The sequence below is a fragment of the Lactuca virosa genome, chromosome 3 (assembly GCF_052849685.1).
Source record: "Lactuca virosa cultivar CGN04683 chromosome 3, Lactuca_virosa_CGN04683_v6, whole genome shotgun sequence".
In the NCBI taxonomy this organism is placed as follows: domain Eukaryota; kingdom Viridiplantae; phylum Streptophyta; class Magnoliopsida; order Asterales; family Asteraceae; genus Lactuca; species Lactuca virosa.
In genome coordinates, this window is record NC_136428.1 from 55,741,020 (window position 1) to 55,753,547 (window position 12,528).

At 37.0% G+C, this 12,528-nt stretch overlaps 2 protein-coding genes across 2 annotated transcripts; one reads left to right on the top strand and one right to left on the bottom strand.

The window, feature by feature from the left end:
• The first annotated feature begins 1,291 nt into the window (after positions 1-1,291).
• On the top strand, positions 1,292-2,953 carry LOC145165742 (putative peroxidase 26). The gene is made up of 4 exons (XM_079084575.1): positions 1,292-1,608; positions 1,729-1,908; positions 2,111-2,270; positions 2,397-2,953. The coding sequence occupies exons 1-4, from the start codon at positions 1,366-1,368 to the stop codon at positions 2,816-2,818; spliced, it is 1,005 nt and encodes a 334-aa protein (XP_078940701.1). The 5' UTR covers positions 1,292-1,365; the 3' UTR covers positions 2,819-2,953.
• Positions 2,954-2,994: 41 nt separating this feature from the next.
• Positions 2,995-5,560, bottom strand: LOC145165741 (F-box/LRR-repeat protein 25-like). Its single transcript, XM_079084574.1, has 4 exons — positions 5,454-5,560; positions 3,605-4,615; positions 3,334-3,504; positions 2,995-3,223 (listed from the first exon to the last, which is right to left on the bottom strand). Exons 2-4 carry the CDS (start codon positions 4,556-4,558, stop codon positions 3,215-3,217), a joined length of 1,134 nt encoding a protein of 377 aa, XP_078940700.1. The 5' UTR covers positions 4,559-4,615; positions 5,454-5,560; the 3' UTR covers positions 2,995-3,214.
• Positions 5,561-12,528: the final 6,968 nt, after the last annotated feature.

The following is a 12,528-nucleotide window of genomic DNA, read 5'->3' on the forward strand; positions in this document are numbered from 1 at the left end:
TTAAAGAAAGTGTTTTAACTCCTTGCATCCGAATTTGATGATTTAGCTTTGCATTTTCATAAATATATGACATCGGTTTTATAAGGAATAAAAAGTATAATGATAAAAAAAAGAATCCAATTCGTTTTTATAAGAAAACAATGATTTATGTATCTCAAAAGCAAAACATGTATAAATATCAGTGTTGCAGAAATCGGCCTAATCGGCCGATTAATCGCTAATCGGACCTCCACCGATGAGATTTATTGCTAATCGGTCATTATAATCGGGCTTGGTCAATGCAAGTGAAAGTCGGAATTAATTGGACCTAATCAGACTTAATCGGACCTAATCGGGTTTGGTCATGTCAAAGTCAGACCTAATCGGACCTAATCGCCGATTAATCGGACCTAATCGGACCTAATCGGGTTTGGTCATGTCAAAGTCAGACCTAATCGGACCTAATCGGGTTTGGTCATGTCAAAGTCAGACCTAATCGGACCTAATCGCCGATTAATCGCTTATTTTGGAGGATTAGAGTTAGATTTATAAATTTTTGAATAATTTTTTTAATAATTAATGGTCCCTGATTAATCACTGCCTAGCCGATTAATCCCTAATCGATAGTCCACCGATTAGCAGCCGATTAACGATTTCTGCAACCATGATAATTATATGACAATTTTGTCGAATTTATAGGTTAAAAGCATGTTTGGGTTATATATTGTTTTTAACATACCGAACAAGTGAAATTTAAGAGCTAAAAACAGGTCAAACGGGATAAAGACAGTCTAAAGTGATTGAAATAAATATAACCTTCCGAAAATTTTCTTTATTGGAAAATGAAATCATATTATAATAATATAACTTTCAATCATATTTAACAAATTAGCTTAATTAAAAGATGAACAAAAAATTATGGGTCAACCGGCTTAATCGGACCTGTTTTAACCGGTAATAGTTGAACCGCTCTCTTCTCCGATTCCCGGTCCAACCGGTTCGACCGGCCGGTTCAAACCGGTTTTTAAAACATTGTAAATATGTAATACATCTTTGGATTTTGCTTTTATAATAATAAATCATACATCTACATGGTTAAAAGGTATTGACGCAAGCCGAGGAGAAGACTAATCAAAAGTTGATCCCAATACGAAAAATTAATTAAACTAAGAATTTTTGAAGGTTCTAAGAAAAACCAACTGGCTACATATGAATTTTAAATTATTTTCCACGTGGGCATTGCCTGTAAACCCACAATTGTAGCCTATATAAACACATCACCCATGCACCAATTCACCATAAACACCATACACATACACATACATATATACATATAACTCTACCATATACACCATACACATTACACATCACATCGCAGGGTGGGGGATGATGAGAGAAGGGTGTGTTTTTCTTTCCTTGGTGGTTCTCCTGACGCTCTGCGGTGTCAAAGTGGCGGCAGTTGGACTGCCGCCAGAGTCGGCCCCACTGATCCGCCATTACTATAAGGTCCATAATACATGTGCTAATGTCGAGCCGTTTGTTCGACAACAAGTGAAGGCTTTCATGGAGAAAGACAAGACCATAGCACCGAAGGTCGTAAAGTTGTTATATGCTGACTGCATGGTTAATGTACGTTTGTATCATTAATTTTTAATTTCCATTCTTAATACCATTATATTAAAATTTAAAATTAAAACATTTTTGAGACTAGCTTGAATGTTGACATGGCTATAATGTGTAAAATTATAGGGGTGTGATGCGTCGATTTTGTTGGATGGCCCAAACACGGAGAAAACATCGCCAAAGAACCGAGGTCTAGCAGCATTTGCGTTTATTGATATAGTGAAGAAAGTTATCGAGCAAAGGTGCCCCAGTGCAGTCTCATGTGCCGATATTCTCAACATCGTAGCTAGAGATGCCATTTATTTTGTAAGACTCATAACTATTCAATATTCACCCACTCCTTGGGATTTCATATGCTCTGTTTGTTATGACATCTAGTACAACAATTGTAATTTTTTTTATCCTACTCAAAAAAGTGACAGTGATTGAAAATAGCCTACACAAGGATAAATTCATTTACATGGGCTTAAAGCTAACAACATATATATCTCTGGTGCAAAATATACAGTCAGGGGGACCATCATACCCAGTTTTCCTTGGAAGAAGGGATGGAATGAAATCTGATGCTGCGTGGGTTGACCTCCCTTCACCTTCTATCTCGTGGGAATCGGCTCTAGCCTACTTTACATCTAAAGGTCTAAATGTGCAAGACATGACTACACTCCTAGGTACATTTAGAGTTTTTTTTTTTTTTTTTTTTTTTGTTGCAATTAATACACAGAGTGTTGGTGAGTGGTGACCCTTTGATTGTTTCTTACCTCTTTTGCTATGTTTTAATTTGGGTGGGGTTATAGGAGGACATATGATGGGTAGAACTCGTTGCAGCAGAATCTTAGACCGACTATACGATTTCAACAAAACCGGGAAAGCGGACCCCACCATGGAACCAACAACATTAAGCTACTTGCAGAAGCAATGTCCCAAGAAGGTGAAATTGGGACAACCCAACCCCCTGATAAACCTGAACCCAGAGAACCCGACACATAAGTTCACCAACTCCAACTACAAAAGAGTGTTGGCAAATAAAGCCGTATTAGGTGTGGACCAACAGTTGCGCTATGGTGGTGACACATATGAACTAACCGATCAATATGCTAATAGTCTTGCAGACTTCAAGGGCGAATTTGCTTTTTCTATGAGCAGGATGGGTGGGCTCAAGGTTCTCACTGGATCCAATGGTCAGATACGAAAGGATTGTCGTGTCGTTAACAAGTAGATTTACTTTTTTAAAACTATATATATATGTTAGATCGATATATGATCATTTTGTATCACTCATAAGTAAACTTATGATCTTGTATGAAGTTTGCAGTTAATCCTTCCATTATATATATTATTAAATATTCCCAAACACATGTAGTATCAGCTATTTACATTGCAAGAATTACGGGTGAAAGGTCTATATATTAACTGGTTTCTTATCGTCCAGGTTGTAATCTTCAACAATGTTGAAGAAACCACTTGCTAAGGCACATAGTGTAATCAAAAGTTTCAATTAAGAAAAATAACTCAAAAAGTAAGATTCAAGAACAGATGCAACAAAATCCAATTCCAAAGATAATAATTCATGAGAATTTGCGGGACTCATCATCTTCATGTTTTAGCATAATCATTAGCAGCCCTGAGAAGTTCATGATACGTGTTAAAATTTTATTCTGAAACTAAGGTATACAAAAAAAAAAAAATGGAAAGTATTAATTAATTAAGAATATACCCGTATGTTAAAAGTACCTTGGGTAATTTCATGATGAAGGTGGCGCTTGGAGAGTTCTCTAACAAGAAGTTTATAACTTCAGTATACATTTTTACTTTGTATGCATCCTTGTAGTCTATAGTCAAGCAGATTAAGTTGCTAAAAGGTGATAGATAGTGCGATAATAAATCCGGAAATGAGGAAAGACACTGCACAAAAATGACAAGAAACATATACATAAAAGATGCATAAAAAAATATAGATTCTTTTTTATGTCATAAACTGCTTATATGATATCAACATATATACCTCAATAATGTCTGCGTTAAGTGTTAGATATCTGACACTATGGAGCTTTAGAAGCATGTTAATAATCTTGCGTGCATCTCCCACTTTATACCTGATGATTGAATGATAATTAAACAAACCGATAGTGGCTTTGTTCAGAGAGTGAAACCCAACTTTACACAACCGCATAAGAGGATAACCCGTGTAGCACAATGATGAAAGTCCTGGTGGAGCTTTTAAGTAATTAATTGAGCAATCAGTTATTGTGAGATTCTCAAGTTGAGGCGCAATCACATTGATGAGTTTGAAACCACTGCCATAGATAAGCCTGAGATTACAAAGTCGAGGGGCAATGATGTCAAATACCTCCAGATCATCCTCAACAACGAATTGTTCTACAGTGAGGTCCTTTAAGGATACACACTTGGAGAAAAGATCACCACACAACTCGATGCCACTGAGATGCAAAGTTGTTAAAGCTGGAAAATCCAAAGGTGTTTCGAGTATAATGCGAGTTGGCGTAACATGGCAACTAAATGTGAAATGTTTAAGCGATTGAGAGCTAAGTAGGCAAGGAGGGTAATTTACAAGGTTGCTTACGGGCCAAGTAACAACATTTAGTTGTTGAACATTGTGAGAGAATGCATATTTTGCAATCTTTTTCAACAAAAGATGATTAGCTGCTCCTCCAAGGAAATTTAGGTTTATCGAAGAAACTAGTGCTGGATGATTGTGGTGAGACAGAATATGAGTTACGAATTTGGCAAAATTACATAAAGTACCAAACTGCCAACTTGAGAAGTTGAGACAAGGCATTGATGTCCATAGAAGCTTCCATCTTGATGACAACAAACACGTTTGAACAGCAAATTTCATGCCAAAACAAGATAGGATCTTATGAATAACCTCATCTGGCAAGCTGCTTAATCTATCTTCTTCTACCACTCGTCTAACTTTGTTGTGATCAAACTCCATTATCTACTATATATAACCTCGTTAAGGATATGCAGTTAAGCACGTACAAATGATAGTCTGCACATCATAATGTATAATTTAAATTAATTACTTGGATAGTAGAGAACAATACTTCTTGTACATGGTGAGTCCTAATGCAACTGTATATGTTACTTTGACCAAAATAGATTTTGAAATGATGGAACTCTGCTTTCTTACATGTTCTGCTAATGAAATTAAGAATCCAAAAAGGTGGCAAAATTCTACATCCTACAGTGACTTTTCCGTTTCTAACTATAATACAACTATACAAGTGATACATGAATGATGAGATAGGAAATCTGATTTAGAACTCTAAGAACAGATAATCCCTAATTCCGTCTTAAGAAACTAATAGTAGGATCACCATTTAACAGGTAGTATAACTAGACGAACATTTAATAATGTCAAATGGGTAAATTAAGCTACTTCAAAACTCAATAAGAATTCTTTTGATTACAGATAAAAACGACAATCGACAACCATCACCATAAAAAGAACAATTTAAAACCAAATAAATCAAGGCGTCAATCTCAGAATTAAGGTTAGAACTTCTGAAAATCAAGACGGTATCTTTTCTTGGACACAGGTCGCAGTCTTTTGTTAGGAATGCAGTATGGATATAGATATTAAATACTCCTCACATCAGTGAAATCAGCATACACTCGCTACAGCAGTCAAAGGCTTGCTTTTTTAATAATCTCTTAATCTATCAACATCCAGTCAACTGCGCTAATGATTCGTTAAAACTTCGAAAGTAAATCATCCCGAAAGGAAGAAACTCGAATGCTGTGATCTCTAGATTGTGAAATTATCAAATGGAAATCAATAAATCTATGCGTGGACGATGAAAGACTAGGGTTTAAGAGAGACGTACCTCTTGCTTTTCGAAAGGCGAATTTCCTGCTAAACCCTAAAACGTAATAGAAACCCACATTTGCTATTGTCATAGGGCTGGAGTAAGCAGGACGAAAAGAAGAGAGGTCCAAAAATTCAGACGTCCAAGAAATTTCGCCCATATTCGCCATAATTCTGATCACACGTGGCATGCACATCATTAACAATAAACAATTTCGATTTATTTATTTATTAGTTACTAGTTTATAACATATGGGACGGTTATAAAATTAATTAAATTTTTATAGTAAAAACTTAAAATTATTAATCAGTTATTTTAAATAAATTATTAGTTTAAGAGATATTTTTATTAGTTATGTGAAATTATAATCGTTGATTCAAATAAATATGTAAAATTAACTTTTAATATATATTAGACACTTTTTATTTGTGAACCAATGAAAACAATAATATAAAATTTAAATTTTAAAATAGAGAATAAATACATTGACAAATAGCATCATATTAATGAGGAAGTATAATAAATTTAAAATGGAGAACTAATAGATTGAGAAGTGGCAACACATTAATTAAGATGTCTAATATGGTGACACATGACAAAAAAAACTACTCTTTTATTAGTATAGGGAGATGAGACCGATGTATTACATGAGTTAATTTAAAAAAAAATTAAATATAAAAGTCAAAATATTTTAGAATTTTGAATTTATAAGAAAATAAGAAAAATAATAAATTATTATAATGGACATGTTTTTATCTTTTAAATTTAAAGAAATAAAAGAAATTAATGAGTTTTAATTTTGGGAATTTTGAAATTAAAAAGTAAGTTAATTAATGAAATCGATATTCATTTATTACTATATTTATTATAATTATTACATTAAAATATTATGTGAAATTTAATAAAATAGGAAAACTCATAAAATGACATGTGGAAAAAAATTAATTCAAAATAACCACAAAATGACATTTGGCAAATTGAATGAGAGTGTGACAAGTGACAAAAAAAACATTCATTTATTAGAGAGGAGAATGTTAAGATAAAATATTGAATTTTTTTAATAAATAATAAAAAATTTATGATTCTACTTCCGATTTTTATTTATACCCGATCCAAATATGATTATGATTTTTTAGTAAGGTAAGATCGTAGGAACAACGTTCCTACGATCTTACCTTACTAAAAGTTGTTCCTACGATCTTACCTTACTAAAAAATCATAATCATATTTGGGTCGTTTAAATAAAAATCGGAAGTAGAATCATAATTTTTTAATTATTTATTAAAAAATTCTAATATTTCATCTTAGAAATTTAAAAATCGGTTCGAACCGTCCGGTTTTTAACCATAATCATGATCACGATTTTAATCAGTGTTTTTAACCAGAATCGGTTGGGCCGGGAATCGGGAACAAGAGCGGTTCACAAAGGTCGGTTTTATGCTCAGTTCTAGACCGGATTGAACCGTATAGTTTCTTAAAAAACCAGGTTGAACCGGTGTGATAGCACATGTAAAAAACCATTTGAATTCGCTTATTGGACTTGGATAGTTGAAGTTCACTTAGCCCATTAAAAAAACAATCAATTTCCAAAGAAAACTTAATAGCTCAATTGATCATGTTATCTTGAGTGTTTACGACTCGAATGCCGACACACACCACTGTCAAATATAGATCGACAGTATAACCGGTTGAACCGATAACAAATCATTAGATCTATTCAATTAAAAACCGGTTTTTAAAACATTGATTTTAACAACCTTGTACAAGTTTATATATGATGTGACATTACAATACTTTAAGCTTCAAAATAAGGTCCAACATTGCACTTCAAAATAAGAATGCATGTGAACAAAATAATTAAGAATTAGTAAGAATACATAATCATGACAACATACATATGCTTGGATTACAATCTATATTTGTGAACAAAATAATTGAGAATTAGTAAGAATGCATAATCATGACTAGGGGTGCTCAAAAATATCCGCACCCGAACTTCCGAACCGAAAAACCCGAAGATCCGAAACAAAATTATCCGAAAATTCGGATATCCGGAATTTCGGATATCCGAAAATCGTATATCCGAATTTTCGGATTCGGATACGGATATTAGTTTTGTTAGTTTTCGGATATTTCGGATATCCGAATATCCGAAATAAAATGCATATTCATTTTTAATTATTTGTTTTCAGTATATACGTATGCATATCTTTTAAATAGAGTGGGGGTATATTAATTTTTAACCTTCAAAATATAACATGTTAGCATTATTATTTGGTTCAGTTGCGCTAACAAACCCAAGTATATGGTCATCTTTCCCTCTACAGACGGCTCTACTAATCGGACCAATATGTAGTGATTAGTTAAACTTACAAATTATATATGTGGTAAAGTTAATTTATTAGACATTATCCTCCTCGTTCTTGGTGTGAACACAACTAATGTTGTGAGGGGTGCTTGAATGAATTTGGAATATGTGTAGTAAGGAATGCAATATATGTTTTAATATTGAAACTTCATAACAATTAACAAAGAACTCGAGACATCTGAATTTCGGAACAATGGCAGTGGTGAATTTTTTTTGGTTTCATTTTTTTCAATCTCAAATTTTAGAAACTTTGAATTTTCGGATATCCGATTTAGAATCCGTATCCGTATCCATATCCGAACTTCGGATATCTGAATTTTCGGATACGGATTCGGATATCAAAAATCAACTATCCGAATTTTCGGATATCCGAATTTTCAGATATCCGGTTTTGAACACCCCTAATCATGACAACATACATATGCTTGGATTACAATCTATATTTGTCAGAGTCCTTCCTTGTTTCAATTTCATCCCTTTTATTATTCAGTCAAACTTGGCAAAAGAAAAAAACCATTTGAACACCAATAAAAATTGTGTTAAGATTTCAAGCAAAAAAAATCCATATACCTTTAAAAAATAAAGAAAGCCGAATATTTTCCTTGTTTATTGACTTTATTTGCAATGTACACTTATACTTTTCCACGTTAAAGCAAAAAAAAAAATCGAAAAGATTTTTTACCATCCATCATCTATGAAAAGTTTGTGAAGAAAAATGATTCTAAAGTATTTCCACAAACTCTGTATTCTTTTGATTTTCATTGCGCATCCCATGCATTCCGATTTCACCACCCAAATGGAAACATGTACATGCTAGGTTGTGTTTGGTAACATCCCAAGATTTGTCATTTATAGTCCCTGGGGATGGAAGGGTGAAGCCATGAAAAGCCTAAGCGCTAAATTGCAATTTTGGGATCAGGAGGAGTACGCTGCGCGTACATAAGGGTACGCTGAGCGTACTAGGCGCGCCATAGTATGCTGGGCGTACACTTGTGTACGCTGGGCGTACTCATGACAGAAGGAAACGCTAATATTTAGGGTTTGAGTGTTATATAAACATCCTTATGAGCTCATAACCCTCCCTTACCTCAGCTTCCACAGTTTTGAGCCGTTTTCCCCAAACCCTAATCCTTTCCTTGAGTATGTGAGCTTTTAGAGTGTGTTTTGAGTAGTTGGAGAAGAAGGGTTGCATCAAGAAGTTGGAGAAGAAGGACAAGCTTGTAGATCTGAAGTTTCTTTGTGATCTAGAAGCTCCATAAGGTAAAAAGATCCAAACTTTATGCTTGTATGAGGTAGATCTTGCCATGCTAGCTTTATGGAACCATTTCTTGTCCCATAAGTCCCAAGTTGGTGCAAGTTATGATTTGGACGAGATGAGCTGTCCTTTAAGACCTTAGAGAGGGTCCTAAGTGATAAAAATGAGGTTCCAATGGATTAGGATGTCCCATGCATGTAGTAGAAAGGTCTTAATGGATTAAGAACACGCATTAAGAGTTTTCTGGACGTCCAAAGTGTTAAAGTTCGAGACTTTATGATTATTAGGCATATTTGGTCGATGGATCTGGAATTTGGGCTTAAGTGCTTAAGCCATTAAGCACTTATTGGGGTTTTGGCAAAACCTCGCGTACACCCCGCGTAAATTCTGTACGCCCAACGTACTGAGTCAACCACCCCGATGGTGGTCAACACAAAACGAAGTACGCCCAGCGTACCAGAGGAGTACGTCCCGCGTACGCCCTATGTTGGGCTTTTGACGAATTGGGCTTCAGATTGGGCCGCTTTTGGACTCATTGGACTTGGGCCTTGCTGGGCTTTCTGAATAATGGTGTTTTGGGCCAGTTTTGAATTTGGATCTTGGAATAAGGCCCAAATAGGGAGTTGGGCCCAATTTGGAAAATTGAGCCAATAATGGGCCTTGCATATGTGGACTTGTGGATCATGGATTTGGTATTGGGCCTTGGCCCAAATTAGAGGAAAGGCAAAATGGACTATTATCATAGGTGGGACTCTTGGTCAAATTAGTATTCCCATTTATTGACTTAATATTCGTTATTTTGGATAGTTCGGGATTTTTGGTGAGACAGCGATTCAGGAATTCGATTCTTCAGTTCAGATCGACATTGCGAGGTGAGTTATCCTAACTATACCCAAGGGTCTAAGGCACCAAGGCCAGCCCTTTGAATTATTACTCGGATTGTTGCTATTATGGTAGGTTAGATCGATATCCTGGTAGATAGGATGGTTATGCTTAATGACCTGTAGTTTGGTCTGACTGTCTGTATGCTGGTAGGGGATTACCTGTTATATGTGCACATGATTGATTGGTAGTTGAGGGTATTCCATCCCGAGGATCATAGGACCCTAGTATGTTGTCTCTATAGACTGTTATATGATTATCTGATATAGGTGCACATGTTTGATTGGTTATGGGCATTCCAACCCGATGGTTGTGGGCCGAGAGTATTCCATCCCGAGGATGATTGGACTCGTAGTATATGAGCATTCCAACCGGATGGTTGTGGGCCGAGAGTATTCCATCCCGAGGATGATTGGACTTGTAGTATATGGGCATTCCAACCCGATGATTGTGGGCCGAGAGTATTCCATCCCGAGTATGATTGGACTCGTAGTATATGGGCATTCCAACTCGATGGTTGTGGGCCTGGGGTATTCCAACCTGATGGTTGACTGGACCCATAGTATGTTGGAATTCCGACCCGATGGTTGAGGGCCTAGGGTATTCCAACCCGATGGTTGATTGGACCCATAGTATGCTGTTTGTTATTGTATGTGTATTGTTGTTTGTATGGGTATTTTGGGGGTAACTCTCTAAGCCTTCGGGCTTACATTTATCGATTATTGTTTCAGGTACAGCGGATGACCACGGGAAGGCGAAGGCATGACCGTACACTTCCTCAATTTATGATTATGATTTTTGGGAACTCTGATATGAAACTATTTTGAAAACAAATTGTAATAACTTAATGGGTTTGAGTGTTTTAAAAAGTTTTAAATTGGCTTGAATTTTATGGGTGTTACAAGTTGGTATCAGAGCTGGGGTACGGGTTGATGTGTTCGACGGGGACGTCGAACCTTATAATGGGGGGAGAAGGTGGGTTGCACCTGATCCCACATCGGCTTGGAAGGAGAACAAAACATTTCCTTATAAGGGGTGTGGATACCTTCCTTGACACAACACGTTTTTAAGCCGTGAGGAAAGTAGATCCCATAAGAACTCTGTAGTTAAGCGTGCTCGGGCGGGAGTAGTACTGGGATGGGTGACCCCCCTGGGAAGTCCTCGTGCCGAGTGGCCCAAAGCGGACAATATTGTGATACGTGCCAGAGGGGGATGTTACAAGTTGGTATCAAAGCCTTGGTTTGAGTGAATTGGAGGAAACACTCATGTGTCTCTAGTATCAAACCGGGGACAAGATTTTAAAACGATTTTCTTAAAATGTTTTCAAAATAATAAAGGAGGATGCAAGTGTACGATCAGCGGGAGCCAGTAAGTAGACCCCAAAATACCATGCAGTTATTCGATTATGTGATATGTTAGAACAACATGCTAGTACTAAGATAGGGATCCTCAGGAATCGTATGATAGAATTGCCTGATCTATGATGCCTTATCTTATTTAGAGTACCTCATTGATTGTTTATGACTCTTTCGCGTGTGAACTAACTATTGGGTGAATACTTTATGTCACATGCTACATGGGTTAAATGGTCTTAGGGTAAGGGATTTGGTCCTGCTGCGTAGCTCTTATCTGAGTCCAACCGTTGTAGGATTAAATCTTTTAGTCCAAGATTGTTTAAGCCATGCAGCATGTGATTGTATTCATGCAATAGTTAACCGGCACCAATGGAGGGTCGTGTGGCAGTTGGTGGATGGGTTGTTTGGATGAGTCCACCGTTTATGAGATATTTAGCCTTACTCTAGGAGTAAGGACTGAGCGCATGCCATGCTTATGTATAGTTTAGGGCGTTGTGATGATACTTGAGACAAATATGGATAGGTGTGGAAGGTAGTATGGGCCCGTACTACTGCACAGGACCCATACGCGTAGCAAGGAAGTCACAACCCCTAGGGTTTTGGTTGGGAGTTGGTTCCCGGATTGTTATGAGGAGTTTTCGATATCTTTTCGGTATGTTTTTAGCATGGTGGTTACACGACGATTCGTGACTGGATCTGGGTCAAGATCAGGAGAGGGCGGACAGGAGGCACCGACAGCGCCTGAGACTATCGGCCAGATGAGGCCAGACGAGATGGATGACAAGATTCGGGAGATCCTGCATGGTGAGGTTGCTGCTATATTCCGGGCTCAGTTGCTGGAGATGTTTGGGTCTATCAAGACCGCTATGGTGGAGTATTTCGATGATCGCTAAGCAGTCCTCACTGAGGCGGCTGCCGCGGCACATCAGCTGTATCGGCGACAAGGTTGGGAGCCGGGCCAGCTTTTTAGTACCGGGACTTTGATAACACAAAGCCCCCGACAATTGATGGTACTCAGGATCCGATCGTAGCCATGAGATGGCTATCCGACTTGGAAGGATGTTTCTTCACATGTTCATGTCCTGCTGACCAGAAGGTCAGGTGTGATCTGAACCTGCTGAGGTCCGGAGCAAAGGATTGGTGGAGGTTGATTACTGGACCATATTTGGATGACCAGCACGCCGCGGTTACATGGGATCGATTTCGGGATATGTTCCGTACCCGTTACGTCCC